The sequence below is a fragment of the Cetorhinus maximus genome, chromosome 6, assembly GCF_964194155.1.
Source record: "Cetorhinus maximus chromosome 6, sCetMax3.hap1.1, whole genome shotgun sequence".
Taxonomy (NCBI): domain Eukaryota; kingdom Metazoa; phylum Chordata; class Chondrichthyes; order Lamniformes; family Cetorhinidae; genus Cetorhinus; species Cetorhinus maximus.
The window spans coordinates 137,701,983-137,718,524 of record NC_135884.1 but is presented as its reverse complement, the minus strand read 5'-3'; the positions used below and the strand labels follow the sequence as shown (position 1 = coordinate 137,718,524).

Here is a 16,542-nt window from a genome sequence, read left to right as displayed (position 1 = left end):
TGCAGCACTCCCTCAATACTGCATCCATATCCTTTTGATGCATTGGCAACTAAGCTATCAGTGAGCTATAACGGACAAAATCCAAAACTATAGAAAGTTTGAATCACCTACTGTGGCTACATGCTAACCTATCTGGTTGAGATTTCTGGGACAAAAGACAGGCAATAACAGATGTCTGATCAGGTGAACACGTGACAAGATATTGGGTACAGTCGGAAGACCAACTGCCCTACCATAATTATGCTGACCCCCCGCAGGCATTTCTGGGGTCAACCTCATCAACAACATACTATTGGTGAGATTCCATTCCAAAGTCAAAACTGCTTATGCTTTAATGGCCAGGAACGTTGGTGCATCTTCAGCATCAAAAAGCTCCAGGAGACAGGCATAGTGATTTGCAGCTTTGGAAAGCTAAATGTTTCTTTGCAAAATACAGGAGGGAGCCACAGAATAACTAGTTCAAATAAAGCCTTTGAAATTTTTCTAGAAAAAATATTGCAGAGAGGGGAATGCTCCATCCTGCACTGAAGAGCACAGGGCAGCCAAGAGAGGATGGAAGAGTAATAATATTTCCATGTATCGTAGGGGTGGAATTATTGCCTATCAAGTTAAAGCATGAGAAGCTATTATTTTCCATTAATAACAGAATATAAGGGATTAATGTGTTGGACGACTTCATGGAAAACCACTATCTCTTATCCAGTCACTTCCAACAAAGCTTGTACTGAACCAATTTACCGAGCTACTTTACAGAAAGCAATACATCAAGACTGCATAAGGACACCAATGTAATCTGTTCTCCTTTTCCCTTTCCCCAAACGTGCCAGAGAATGAAGAGCTGGGCACAACTGTATCCAGACACATCAGCACCTCACAGCATAGTTCTTTACTCACTCTATCCCTTTCAGATATATCCATCCTGATTGATTCTGATGGCATTTGGATGCAGTGGGCAGAAGTTCCTCTTTACTATGATTAAGTGGTATAGTCAGATAGCAAATTTTCATTGACTCTCTGGGCTGGACTTTTGGCCCCTATTGGGGCCAGATTGGAGGTGGGCTGGAGAAAAACAAAAAAGCTCCCTTGGCTAGTGTGGTGGTTCCCAGCTCCATCCCATCTCTAGGCCATGTATATGGAGGTGGGATCAGGAAGCGGCAGGGCTACCTGCCTGCACTCAGAGTAGCTGTCAAGGCTCAATAAGAACCAACTGAGGTGGCGTCAGTGCTCCAGGCCTAGAGACCCTCCCTGAATGCCTGCCTTGGTTCAGGAACAACCACAGGCTGCCTTGTAGAGGGGGCTTGCCACCCCCTCCCCACAAACAACGCTGACCTGGCTCCAAAAGCCATTTTTTAAACTTTAGATTTAAGAAATTGGAGGGAAGGCCCCTCTCTCTGGGCCATATAAACTGGCAGGGCAAACTGGCCACTTTTAGAGACCACTCAGTTTCAGCACTTCAAACAAAGTTAATACTGACTAAGTAAAGGATCATTGCTCAGGTTTTACATTATTTTGAGTCATTCCTGACAGATAAGCACCAATCAGCTCAGACCTAGGTTTGAGTTATCTGTGGTCGAAGATTCAATTATCAACACTACAAACGCTTATGTACAGTCACCACAGTATCAATAGGAGGATGTGTGAAATATTAACTGACCACTATTTCCTCGTTGCTTTATGCACTGCCCTCTATTTGGAATTCCTTCTGCTGGATTCCCAGGATTTATGATGTGACATTCGTAGCCAGTGGGACAATGTAGGGGTTCATCTCCATCCTCTGTAGTACTACAGGCTTCAGCTGCAAGTCAGACAAATAGCTAAATAAACTGACATGATCCAATGCTGTGACTGTATTATAGCATGTGATTAAAAGAGTTAGCATTTGTGCAAGTCAAACACAGAACAAGCATTTTCAACATATGCTTTATATGTTAGGTTGTCAATAAGATATAAAAAGAATCAGTGAATATGCAAAATAGGTAAATGATTCTTGTATTTTTCAACCTGCTCAACCTTTCCTCATAAAACAACTACTTCATCCCAGGAATCAGCCTAGTGAACCTTCTCTGAACTGCTTCCAATGCAAGTATGTTCATCCTTAAGTAAGGAGAAGAAAAACTGTACACAATATTCTAGGCGTGGTCTCACGAATGTCCTCGAATTCTTTGCATCATAGAATAGTTACAGAACAGAGAGGCGCCTTTTGGGCACTGTGTCTGTATCGGCTCTCTGCGAGAGTGTGTCCTGTCCCTGTAACTGTGAAAATTTCTCATCTTCAGGTGTTTATCCAACTCCCTTTTGAAAGCCACAATTGAAACTGCCTCCACCACCGTCAAACCCCCACCCCAGACCCTCACCACTTGCTGCGGGGGGGAAAAAAAAATTCCTCATGTCACCTTTAGTTCTTTTGCGAATCACCTTAAATCTGGTTCTCAACCCTTCTGTCAAAGGAAACAGTTTCTCTCTATTCTGTCTGGATCTCTCATGATTTTGAGCATCTCTATCAAATCTCTTCTCAACCTTCTCCCAGGAGAAGAGCCTCAGCTTCCCCAATCCTCATAATCGAGGTCCCTCATCCCTAGAATCACTCCGTAAATCTTTTCTGCAACCCTTTCCAATGCCACTTCATTCCTAAAGTAGTGTCCCTATGACTCTTCTTCAGAGCGGAAAAACATTGGGCAGAATTTTACGACGGCGGGATTTTACGTTCCCGCTGTCGTCAACGGGATTAATAACGGCCCGCCGCATTTTACAGCCCCATCCCTGCCAAAACGGGGCCTTAAAATTCTACCCATTAACTCTGATTCACTCGCCACAGATGCTACCAGACCTGCTGAGTTTTTCTAGCATTTTCAGTTTTTATTTCAGATTTCCAGCACCCCTGCAGTATTTTGCATTTATTATAGTGCACTAACAGACATTAATACTTAAATGTGTAAGCGAGAGGAATAATCTTCAGCTCTCATTGCTTATTAAAAACTGGTGTTTGACCAAACGATTTATATAGTTTTCAAACTGTCGGCAGTTCGAGGCCTATAGAGCAGAGTTATTTTTAAAAAAATATTATTATTCACGTCTCTCGTGCTGAGAATTAGAATGTTTCAAAATGATGACTTTGAATAAAGTCATTGTCATGAAAAGCGAAACGTTATCCAATTTAAATTTGAATGACAATTATTCATTATCATTCATACGTTCAATTAATGAGTGGCAGTAAATGCCCTTAATCACTGTTGGACTTATTTGCACAGCTTAATGAACTGTTAAAGGGGACAATATGCTTAAACAGCTATTACTATTAACAGGCTTTTTTCCTAGTTTTGCATTTTCTTATTCCTGCTATTAATGTATGATGTAAATAAAAGGGGAACTACAAAAAAGTCAACTCAGCAAGCATTTTAAAAGGATCAATTGGCTTTTTAATTTTCAGTTCAAATGCCCCAATATTTGGAGTTCTTTATACATAGGGATGACTATATAAACTGCAAAATGTTGTAAAATATTTGGCATTATATATCTATATTTTATAAAATACAGAAGATGCCCTGTATTGGACAGTTTGTGTAACAATCTATATGTTGCTAGTCGTAGCAACAGAAACAGGCTGCACTATATCTAATAGAATTGTGGGAGCACATAATTCCAACTAGTTCCAGAAATCTGACCAAACCAATTAAATTTCCCAGTGTAGTAACAACACCCTTTCCTGTTTTTGAAATGGGGGCACAAAAACAACAAGCTTTAATTCTATTGAATTTAAACCAACTAAATGCAAGATGAGTTAATTAGTATAAAACCTAAAGCCAATTTGATAATTTATCATATAATTACAATCAATACTCAATTAGTCAGGACTAGAGGTTAAAGTTAAAATGAAAAGGTTCTGAATTGGTCAATAATTTAGTACCTATATACCTCTCATTTTAAGAGCTAAGTGATAATTTTATAGGGAGGTGATTTAAAAGTTAAGTGAAATTAGCACAGGAAAGCAGCTGCTTGGTGAGTCTTCTATTTATTTAAGTCTTAAGTTTATTTCTATCAGGTCAGTTAATAATCTAATAAAGAGAGACATGGAAGGCTCTTCAGTCTCATGGAGTGCACAACCATGCAGGGACTCCAGAACGTCTCATGTCCTGGACAACCACATGTGCAGAAAGGATTGTCAGCTAGAGAAGTTCAATCTCTGGGTTTCAGAGTTTGAGCAGCCACAGCTGTCATTCCTGTGGTGCATCCACGAATCAGTGTTTCATAAATGGCATGTTTTAAATAGGGGCTCACCCTGCAGTTTAAGGATGTGCAGACAGGGAGTGAATAGGTAACTGCCCTGGAGGACCAGGCAGCTTGTACAGAAGTCTCTAGAATGCCTCTTTGTCTCCAACTGGTATTCACTTCCGAGAGTGATGGTTCCTATGGGGAGCACCATGGCTGGCTCAGTGTATGGGGTTTGGGGGTTTGGGTGGGTAGAGTGGTGGAGGTGCAGGAGGAAGATTGTCAAAGCAATACTAATAGGGGGTTCTATAGTTAGGGGCACAGACTATGGCCCCAGGTGTGAATTTACTTTACTGTTGCCAGGGTCAATAACATTACTGAACAGTTGCAGTGCATTTTTAGGGGAGAGGGTGAACAGCCAATGGTCATGGTCTACATTGGTACCAACGATATAGATAGAAAGAGGGATGAGGTTGTGCAGGCAGATTTTAGGAAGCTAGGAAGGAGACAAGCACAGATGTAGTGATCTCTGTATTTCTAGAGTTCTTTGCGCTGAGTATAGAAATAGGAGGATAGAACAGATGAATGCAAGGCAGGAGAGATGGTTTTAGATTCCTGGCACATGGTTCTAGGGGAGGAGGAGCTTGTACAGGTCAAGTGGGTTGCACCTCAACAGTGTTGGGACCAGTGTCCATTTGCGGTGATTTGCTAGTGATAGGAGGAGGGATGGCAGAATATTACAGTGCTGGAGAGAGACAATGTCCTGGAGGGGTCAAGGACAGAATCTATTTAGTTGGTGCCAATAAACAATAGAGATACCATTACTACAGGATATATTCTATAGGTCAAAAGGGACCTGGGGTATAAATGTACAAATCGTTGAAGGTGGCAAGTCAGATTGAAAGTGGTTAATAAGGCAGATGGGATCCTGGGCTATATAAGTAGGGGAAGAGAGTATTAAAAAACAATGTTATGGTGAAGCTTTATAAAACATTGGTTTAACCTCAATTGGAGTGGTGTTTAATTCTGCACATCACACTTTCGGAAGGATGTGAAGGTATTATGAAAAAGGGTGGAGAAAAGATTTACGAGAATGGTTCCAGAGATGAGACACTTCAATTATGTGGATGGATTGAAGATGCTTGGGCTGCTCTCTTTGGAGAAAAGGCAGTTTGAGAGGAGATTTGATATAAAGAGGTGTTCAGAATCATGTGGGGTCTAGACAAACAGATAGGGAGAAACTGTTCCGACTGGTTGAAAGGTTGAGAACCAGAGGACACCGATTTAAGGTGCTAGGCAAAAGAAGCAAAAGAGACACGAAGAGAACATTTAAAAAAAAAATATAGCATGTGGTTAGGATCAGGAACGCATTGTCTGAGTGTGTGGTGGAGGGATATTTAATCATGGCTTTCAAAGGGAATTGGACATTTACCTGAAGAGAAAATTTGTTGGGCTACAGGGAAAGGGCAAGGAGTGGGACTAGCTGAGTTGCTCTTATAGAGAGCTGACACAGACACATTGGACTGTATCCTTCCATGCTGTAAAATTCTCTTTTTAACCTTTCTACACTAACGCTCTTAATTTGGAAGTTCCAACTGACATTAATTGGCTAAAAGCAGTTTTATCGTCCCAATTACAGCGTTGATAACATGCTCGTACATAATAAGTTCAATGACCGGCTAGTGATAAATTGGGGCATCCTTCCAAGAAAATGTAAGAATCATAAAAGAACAAATGCACACTGTCTCCCTTGCATGAAGCAGTTCTCCTGTTTTAAATAAAGTAATGCTAAGAGGCAACTGTTGGGTTCATTGTATGAATGTACTAAACTCACTGAATGGCAGAATGTTACGACAGATTTCTGTGCCTGTTTCAGCTGGTCAAATTTTGAGTTCAAGTGGGTGCTTCTGCCAGAGGCAATGGCAGCTAAATCATGGAGGACATACCTGCCAAGGCAACGCACGTGCACCTTAATAGGGGGTGTGGTATGTGATTGGACTAATGATCCAAATACACAAATCCAAACTGCACCACGGCAGCTGGGGAACTTAAATTCATTTAATTTAATAAATCTGGAATAAAAAAAAACACTAGTGCCAGTAATGGTGACCATACCGAATTATCATGAAAACCCACCTTTGTTCACCAACGTCCTCTGGAGAAGGAAATCTGCCATCCTTACTTGGTCTGGCCTTTACCTGACTTCTGGTTGCACAGCAATGTGGCTGACACAGAACTGTCCTCCGAAATGGCCTAACAAACCACACAATTGTATAGGATCGGCAATAAGAGCTGGCATTGCCAGTGATGCCCACATTTAGTGCATAATTTTTTTTTAAAGTATTGGCAGAGGCTTGCTACCTACATTCTTTTCCAGCGAATGGTTCATGGTCACCAAAGAAAATCTGGAAAAATTGTTGGTACGCAGAATAAAAATCAAAACAAAGCCGGTCAAAACACAGCTGGTAGGTTACTTTTTTAATTCATTCTCCGGATTTGAATGTCACTGGCAAGGCCAGCATTTTGTTTTCATTTCCAAATACAACTGAATGGTTTGTTAGGCCATTTCAAAGGGCAGCTAAATGTCAACCATTTTTATGTAGGACTTGAATCACATATTAGGCCCAACTGGTTAAGGTTGATGGGCTTCCTTCCCCAAAGGATACTGTATTTTCCCTTTGACAAGAGCAGATTTGAAAGGAATGTAAAATATGTTTTTAAGCAAATTCTTATTTGTTTTCAAATGATCAATTAGTTAAAATTGTTTGTCCCACATATCACAGAATCACAGGGCAGAAGAGGCCCTTCGGCCCATCGAGTCTGCACTGACACGTGAGAAACACCTGACCTACCTAATCCCATTTACCAGCACTTGGTCCATAGCCTTGAATGTTATGACGTGCCAAGCGCTCATCTAGGTACTTTTTAAAAGGATGTGAGGCAACCCGCCTCCACCATCCTGACAGGCAGTCCATTCCAGACCGTCACCATCCTCTGGGTAAAAACGTTTTTCCTCACATCCCCCTTAAATCTCCTGCCCCTCACCTTGAACTTATGCCCCCTTGTGACTGACCCTTCAACTAAGGGGAACAGCTGCTCCTTATCCACCCTGTCCATGCTCCTCATAATCTTGTACACCTCGATCAGGTCGCCCCTCAGTCTTCTCTGCTCCAACGAAAACAACCCAAGTCCATCCAACCTCTCTTCATAACTTAAATGTTTCATCCCAGGCAACATCCTGGTGAATCTCCTCTGCACCCTCTCCAGTGCAATCACATCCTTCCTATAATGTGGCGACCAGAACTGCACACAGTACTCCAGCTGTGGCCTCACCAAGGTTCTATACAACTCCAACATGACCTCCCTACTTTTGTAATCTATGCTTCGATTGATAAAGGCAAGTGTCCCGTATACCTTTTTCACCACCCCATTAACGTGCTCCTCTGCTTTCAGAGATCTATGGACACACACGCCAAGGTCCCATTGTTCCTCAGAACATCCTAGTGCCGTGCCGTTCATTGAATACTTCCTTGTCAAATTACTCCTTCCAAAGTGTATCACCTCATGCTTTTCAGGGTTAAATTCCATCTGCCACTTATCTGCCCATTTGACCATCCCGTCAATATCTTCCTGTAGCCCAAGACACTCAACCTCACTGTTAACCACCCGGCCAATCTTTGTGTCATCCGCAAACTTACTAATCCTACCCCCCGCATAGTCATCTATGTCATTTATATAAATGACAAATAATAGGGGACCGAGCACAGATCCCTGCAGTACGCCACTGGATACTGGCTTCCAGTCACGAAAGCATCCTTCTGTCATCACCCTCTGCCTCCTGCAACTAAGCCAATTTTGAATCCATCTTATCAAATTACCCTGTATCCCATGTGCATTTGCCTTCTTTATAAGTCTCCCATGTGGGACTTTATCCTTCAAAAAAAAAAATCCCAAATATTTTTCCATCTAAAATCAGGTCCATTCAGGCAGTTGTGTTACCATCATGCATGTTGCTTGTGCCATGCTAACATAAAAGAGGTATAACATGCACTTCTCTGGGCCCAATGTCCTGCTAAAAGAAACAAAGGCCTAAGTTTTCCAGAGAAAGGAAAAAGCAACCAGATCATCTTTGCCCAAGAGTATTGCAGACAGTGGTGGCAAGTCTTTGAGCAAAAACTGTTTTATGAGCAAAAATTAAATTAAATTAAAACTTGTTTATTGCACAGTACTAGTTTCCCTTTAGGGGTTCATGTTAACACAAATCCTTTTGGATCAGACAAGACAACAATGTTTTGCTTCAGTCATGGGGACTTTTAGAATCACAGTAAAAAGTGGTGTAGCTGAAATATGAAAATAAAAGCCACATCATTTAGTTAAACTGTTGTGTCTGTATTTTTTCTCTTGACTGTATTATTGAGTGTTTAGTGATGTTTCAAATAGAAATAGACTTTCTGATTTATGTTTTTTTTATTTACTCAGGTCTTTTGGCACCCAGTTTGTTTCTTTGACTTTCTCCCACTTTCCATTGTTAATATTAGAATGACGTAAAACCCTAAAAATCTAGCAATAAAACCAGACTTTAATGATCTATAAGACTGAGGTATTCAGCAGCTGGGGTGGGTGGAAATAAATAACAAAAATCTAGATCCATGATCTCCACGAATGGTAGAACAGACTTGAGGAGATAAATGGTCATATAAAATAACCTCAATCACTTATTTACAATTAAGTTGTATATATTAACTCAGCTCATGTGTATGCAAATCACTAATAATATTGAAGAAGCAACACCTTGGAGTATTTCTTCTGGTCCATCAAGTAGCCATCCATTACCCCCAAGCCATCTGGGTTTTGGCTGCACCAACCAATCTAGAACTAAAAATTAACATAAGTTAAACAAGGCAAAGTAACAAACACATATTGCATAGCTCTTTGGTGTGGCTGAAGGATAAAATTTATAAATGCTTAGTACATCTGAAATGCAATCCATGCCACAAAATATTCTTCCTATAATAATGGAGCAATTATGCAAATACAATATTTTTTCCATAATTAGTTGGAGCCTCAGTATACACATTATTTCTCCATATTGGAACCCACCATTTTTATGGGTAGATGGAGAGGGGGAGAGGGTGAAGGGGCGGGGAGAGAGAGAGAGAGAGAGAGAGAGAGTGTGAGTGTGTGTGGTGGGGACAAACATTTGTCCTAGGTAATTCCTGCTTCTATTTTCAGAATATGGGAGCAAATTTCAGTAAGCTATTGTAATTGTTTGCTTTTCTAATAAAGATATCAAGATGTCCTCATGTCATCCCAAATCGGTTGTTTTTTTAAAAAAACACTTCAAAGGCTGAAGATAGCCACTATGATCTGCATCAATGATAAATTCACTTCCTGTGAAAGATCTACTCCTAAGTTTCCAAGATAGAAAACATTTAGAGGCTACAAGGAAATCATGTTTGTTGGTTGAAGCAATAATCTTTCAAATAAAGGCTGCCAAATATATAGTTGTTCTTATTCTCATCTGATCCTCCCCACCTTTACATATCTCTTCACAAGCCTGAAGAAATACCACACGATGTATTCCAGAAAAAGACTTTCTATAGAAACTACGTGCTACTCGTATCATATCTGGAAGTTAAAATCTTATTTTGTTATTCACAGAGATTGCATGTTTCATATGTTGTATTGATATTTGTGATTGAAAACAAATGAAAAAGTTTTTGATTTACATTCATTTTTTAAAAACAATTTCCACATGGCAAGTTCCAAATCTTGGGTGAGCATTGAGGAGGAGACAACAAGCAAAGGCTTCTCTAAACTGAAGGAAAAATGAGCAGGCAAATCAAGCTTACACAATGTAGACAGACCTATTAACAAATTGCCATGGAGTGGTAGAGGCAGAAGGTTGTGAGTACATTCCTTACCCAGTCTTTATGCCAGTCAGGATGGGAAAATGAAATGCATATTCTGGCCCTGAACAATTAGCAATTAATGAAAAGGTTTTGAAGTCAACTGTGCTTCATTCATGATTAAACACTATGCTACAGTAACAACACAGCAAAGATGATTCATAAAATCTGGGAAAGATCAAGTATACCTGGCGGTGGCTTCACAGATTCCAAACAAGCATAAATACACCCATTGTAGCAGCAGCGTTTGTGTCTTTCACATTCAGAGTCCGACCTGCAGCTGGGAACCTCACAGGCTCTGTCTGGCAAAGTCTGTGGAGGAGGAGGACATCGATCGTTCTTCTGGTATTGTGATGAATATGAAACCAGCTGATACTCATAGTCCTGTGTAAAAGATTAAAAAAAACACCCAGAAAAATTTAACTAATGTAGCGACAAACATCTATTAACCCTGCACTAGTTTGCAATTTTGCTGCTATTTTGTTTACAGCTAGAAATATTATCTTACAAAGTTGCCTCTTTTTGCAATTGAGCATTGCAAACTTAGTGGTGTTAAAATAAATGAATCCCTCCGATTCTACTAAATGTAGCTTTTCCTGCCACAAACGCTGGTACATTAAGCCACATTGGGTTAAAACTAGCTACTGACCTCTTCATTTTTCTGCTCTCCCCATTTGCAATGAACTTTTCTCCTTTGTAAGAATTTTACCAGCAACTGTTTCACCCTAATTTCTGTCCTAACCCACCTAAACTAAATATAAACTTGCAGATTTGGAAAAGACAAACCTACAGGCAGACTTTGGGCCCAAACCCAGCAGAACCTGCTGAGCAAGATAACCAAGCAGAATTGACCCCATTTATCATCAGAATCTAAATGCTATGCTGGAGGAATCAGTTGTGCCACAAGAGGTAGTGGTCATGAAGAAGACAAATAATATCTGATAAGGACCAAACATACCATGGGAAGGAAATCAGAGAGGTAGGAAGCGCATGAGTGATGGTTGACAACCCACAGTTTTAATGTGGAGCCAGGAAGAGCACTCTTGCTTCTTCTGGATCCTCAGGTAAGTGAAAACATTGTACTGTCAGCCTCCAGGAGTCCCTTTAAAGATAGCGAGTTTATCTGCTGTATGCATGAGAAAACTGACCACAAAATACACAGCAGATGATGCAGTTGCTCACAAACCAATTTTGTAAAGGGGCCTGAAAAGGAACTTTAGGCTTCAGAATCACAGAGAAAATGAGCCTAATGTATGTTTCAGGAGGGAACCCTAACCAATATAGTGTGTGCGTGCCATGTTGAATCTTCTGCTCCATTTGTGCCTGAAAAATGGTTGCTGTGTGTTACCAAATTTCTGGGCCACATTTTAATTTTTTAACTCTGTACACACGCATACAAGCCTTTAGAAAGGCAGGCTTGCTTGCTTTCTAGATCACAAAATGTAGACAGGACAGCCGAGTTCCTCAGGGTAGTGTTCTAGGCCCAACCACTTTCAGCTGTTCCATTAATGATCCTCCTTCGATCATATGGTCAGACATGGGGATATTCGCTGATGATTGCATAATGTTCAGCACCATTCACTACTCCTCAGATACTGAAACAGTCCATGTCCCAGTGCAGCAAGACCTGGACAATATCCAGACTTGAGCTGACAAGTGGCAAGTAACATTTGCGCCACACAAGTGCCAGGCAATGACCATCTCCAACAAAAGAGAATCTAACTATCACCACTTGACATTCAATGGCATTACGATCACTGAATCCCCAACTATCAACACCCTGGGGGTTACCATTAACCAGAAATGGAACTGGACTATCCATAGGTACCAAAGCTCCTTAGACAGCACCTTCCAAACCCACGACTGCTACCATCAAGAAGCATAAGGGCAGCAGATACATGGGAACACCACCACCTGGAAGTTCTCCTCCAAGCCACTCACCATCCTGACTGGGAACATATCACCGTTCCTTCGATGTCACTGGGTCAAAATCCTGGAAATCCCTTCCTAACAGCACTGTGGGTGTACCTTAACCACATGGACTGCAGCAGTTCAAGGCAGCAGCTCACCAGCTTCTCAAGGGCAACTAGGGATGGGCAATAAATGCTGGCCCAGCCTGCAAAGCCCAAATCCCATGAATAAGTTAAATATATAAACATAAATACTGTAGCTAACAAGAGCAGCTCAGAGGCTAGGAATCCTGCAGCGAGTAACTCACCTCCTGACTCCCCAGAGCCTGTCCACCATCTATAAAGGTACAAGTCAAGAGTGTGATGGAATACTCTCCCTGATGAGTGCAGCTCCAACAACACTTGAGAAGCTCAACACCATCCAGGACAAAGCAGCCCGCTTGATTGGCACCACGTCCACAAACATTCACTCCCTCTGCTGCCACTGTGCATCGATGGTAGTGTGTATGTACCATCTACAAGATGCACTGCAGGAACTCACCAAGGCTCCTTAGACAGCATCTTCCAAACCCACAACCACTACCATCTATAAGGACAAGGGCCGCAGATAGATGGGAACACTACCTGGAGGTTCCCCTCCAAGTCAATCGCCATCCTGACTTGGAAATATATTGCCGTTCCTCACTGTCGCTGGGTCAAAATCCTGGAGCTCCCTGCTAACAGCACTGTGGGTGTACCTACACCACATGGACTACAGCGGTTCAAGGAGGCAGCTCACCACTCATCATCCTGCATGGAAATTTATCACTGTCCCTTCAGTGTTGCAAGGTCAAAATCCTGGAACTCCCTCCCCAACACCACATGGACTGCAGCAGTTCAAGACGTCAGCTCAAAGGCAATAAATGCTGGCCTAGCCAGCAATGCCTACATCTCATAAATGAATAAAAAAGGGCAGAGAAGCCATGTTTCTTGCCACTACAACCTACTGTCATATAAAGTGCTTTATATTTTAAGCAAGGCATATGGAGCTAAAAATTGCTCTGTGCTGGTTTTGGAGCACGTGGACCATGAATTACAACCTGCCCACCACCATTCCTGTAGAGGTAGGCAGCATACATTTCTGACTTCCTTGTTTACTTGACTGTAACTTTGGTTGAGCTGCCAGACCCAGGAAGAGGGGATAGAGGGCGCACGAGAGAGCACTTGCACGCAGCAGAGCATGAAGAGGCCTCATCATTTGACCTGACACTGGCATTCTACATAGCTTAGAAGCTGGCATAGAGTTAGGATCTGCATGTGGTGAGTCACCAGAGGCAAGTAGGCTGCAGTCAGTACAGGGATAACGGATGGTTCATGCACCAGTTCAGACGACGAGGTTGCAGATGTGAACCTCGATGTGATGACATACTACTGATAAGGATGCACACAGAGATGCTGGGTTCAGTCACGATCAAGGTGCATGGAGGATTTTGGCTCCAACTTGGCAAAGGGCATCATGCAGAGCTTGCCCTCTCTGCTCCAGCAGCCAGAGACATTGCAACTGCTGCTCCCAGATCTGTGAAAGCCTGTGTGTGGGGCCCCTCTTGCAGATGAGCATATGTTTGGTAAATGACAAACACATACATGGAGAGAAGCTGTGAGATTCAAGTTTGCAAATCATATATCAAATCGGCCACATAGGGTAATAACAGAACCAGTTGGGAGATTGCCGGTGCCACAGGGCACACCTACATCTTAGCATGTGTTTTTTTGTTTAATCTATTCTTTCATGAGATGTGGGCATTGCTGGCAAGGCCAGCACTTGTTGCCCACCTCTAGGAGAGGCTTGCTCGGCCAATTCAGAGGGTGGTTAAGAGTTAACCACGTTGCTGTGGGTCTAGATTCATATGTAGGCCAGACCAGATAAGGATGACAGATTTCCTTCCTTACAGGACATTAGTGAACCAGATGGGTTTTGACATCAATCGATGATGGTTTCATGATCACCATTACTGAGGCTAGCTTTATATACCAGATTTTATTAATTGAATTTAAATTCCACTAGTTGCCATGGTGGGATTTGAACCCATATCCCCCAGAGCATTAGCCTGGGCCTCTAGATTACTAGTCCAGTGACATTACCACTATGCCACCATCTCCCTCTCCCCCAGGTACCGCACAGAAGCAGCTGTAGACACTGTGTACTCCACTTAGAGGGACCCCAGCTTCCATGACCCCAACACAAGCGTCACTATGGCTCTGAAATTTGTGCCAATGGTCATTTGGAGCATTTAGATACAAAATAAACTATGAGTATAAAGAAGAGATATAAACACATTGTTGAAGAGATCTTTATTGTGACTATTATGGTATGTGTCAAAGGTGTTCAATTTTGTTTCTTTGTGGTTTGTCCCAGTTTGGTTAACCTTTATTATTTTCTTGCCATTCACTGGGAAAGATGACAAACTTAAGGAAGGGCCCACATATGAAATTTTTATTCACCTCCTTATGCCTGCAATCTCTTTGTAATTTAGTTGCTTCTGCCTTCCACCCTCTCTCAGGGCATTCTTCTCTGATTCTGTACTTGTTTAGAAGTTGTTCATCTTGCACATTTTCCAGTTCTGACAAAAGGTCATCGACCTGAAGTGTTAAGCTGGATTTTCCCACCGTCTTCAGGACACTGGTGTTGAGACCTAATGGGGATTTGAGCCCATCCTTGCCAGGAGCGAGACCAGTGGCGAAATCTTCCCAGAGGCCATCTCCTAAATTGGCCACCTCCATGCTAGCTACCCTATTAGGGATGGTGGGAGAGCTCCCAACTGTTGCCAACAGCAGAGGGCTGGCATTCCAGAACCTTGTCAGCCCCATTAGATCAGCTGTGACCTCAGACAGGTAGGAGACTAAGGGTACCTCAACATGGAGACGTAAATTAAAAAAGAATTCAGAGGGGTCAAGCCAGTAGACCCCTCAGAGCAGAGCAAAAACTCCTCTGGAAGAAGCGTTTGACCAGGGGCGAAGCCTCACTTGCCCATAGCCTCGGCTTATCAACTGTGATTAAATATATTCCTGGAGGTTTCATCACAGGACTTGCCCCTTTGCTCAGCTGTTATTCAAAATATCTATCTTTGTAAGTTGGCAGAAAACTTCCCCAGTGGCGGGAATGCATCAAGGAGCTATCCTAATGCAACTCCCCCCCCTCCCATCTAACCCCTATTTTCCCAGCCCTCCCACCTCTTGAGCCCATCAACACAGGGCCAGGAAAATTCAGTCCGTTAACTCTTTCTCCCTCCACAGATGTTGCATAATTGGCTGTGTGTTCTCCAGCATATTTAAGATTTATAGCATCCACAGCATGTGGATTTTAAATTTCATAAGAAAGTAAAACTCATGTTCCAATTAACTTGCACGTTTCCAGTAAATATTGATAGTTAGATTTAGGATTTTGCAACCAGTGGGGCAACAGCTTTTAAACAGATTTCTCTTCTCTTTTAAAAAAAAAGCCTCCAGACTCTCAAAACTCAAACGGGGTTAAAGCAGCAAGTAAGTTACATCAAATTGCTTAGTGCTGTGTGTTAGAAATCACAGATGAAAGATTTGGGAATGCTCGATGCTGCGACTAAGTGGAAAAAACACAGAAAAGCAGTCTACTTTGAATTGCTGTCTTTCCCTTTGTGCATTAAGAAACCATTTTGAGTATATTCTAATAAGAAAATGTCACCTTTCCCCATTATATTATTGCTATTCTTTGCATCTAAAGAACGGTTTGAGCCTGTCTGGGCCAGAAATGGTTAGAAGCTCACGTCTGCTTTCCATGCAATGCACAGCAACGAAACTGGAGCTCATTAATGGAGCAAGATAGCAGTAACTTCCACATTCCTGCAGGTGGCCCTAGTCAATAAGTTAAATGGCAGCTGAATGACACACAGCTTTATAACACTGCTACAACCACAGGGATTCCTGTTTTACAGATGAAACCTCTCAGACTCGGACAGGGAGGAGAAAGTTATTGCAGCAGGAGAAAGTTATTGCAGCAGGAGAAAGTTATTGCAGCAGAGAGTTTTGGACTCTCACATCGACTTGTGCATCAAAACGTTAAGAGGCAAATTACAATTTTGGTGAAAGAACCATGGAAACCCTGGGAAAAAAATGGTATAAATAGCGATTGTTGTTTTCCTGGAGGTTTCCACAGCTCTCCCAATGAAGTTACAGGAAACGAGCAGATATAATCTCCACAGAATTCCATTCCCAAGGAGATTCTTTTGGTGTTGCAGTTCTCTTTTTAAGCAATTTTGCATTCTCCCCTCCTGTCACAGTTGCACTAGTGGAATGGCAGGAAAATAATCACCACAAAGCTACAATCTGAGAGTACCACACTGCCTAACAGTAGGAGAAAAAAAAAGGCAGAAAAATGCACAAATGCAAGATTTTAGCGATAACAGATGGTAGGAACACAGGAATTAGTAGGCAACAAAAGACCAAATATATATCTAGTTTGCCATCTACCCTCTTGGCTGTTGCATGATCCAACGATCATGATA

At 42.0% G+C, this 16,542-nt stretch overlaps 1 protein-coding gene across 3 annotated transcripts in view; it reads right to left on the bottom strand.

Annotated features, from left to right (window-relative positions):
• wfdc1 (WAP four-disulfide core domain 1) overlaps positions 1 to 16,542 on the bottom strand; it is a 47,845-nt gene that overhangs the window by 15,365 nt on the left and 15,938 nt on the right. For all 3 annotated transcript variants that reach the window (XM_078544574.1, XM_078544573.1, XM_078544572.1), the window contains exons 2-4: positions 10,304 to 10,499; positions 8,998 to 9,081; positions 1,655 to 1,795 (exon numbers count right to left, since the gene is read on the bottom strand). In XM_078544574.1, coding sequence (XP_078400700.1) covers positions 1,655 to 1,795; positions 8,998 to 9,081; positions 10,304 to 10,499 — 421 coding nt within the window. The remainder of the gene's footprint in view (positions 1 to 1,654; positions 1,796 to 8,997; positions 9,082 to 10,303; positions 10,500 to 16,542) is intronic.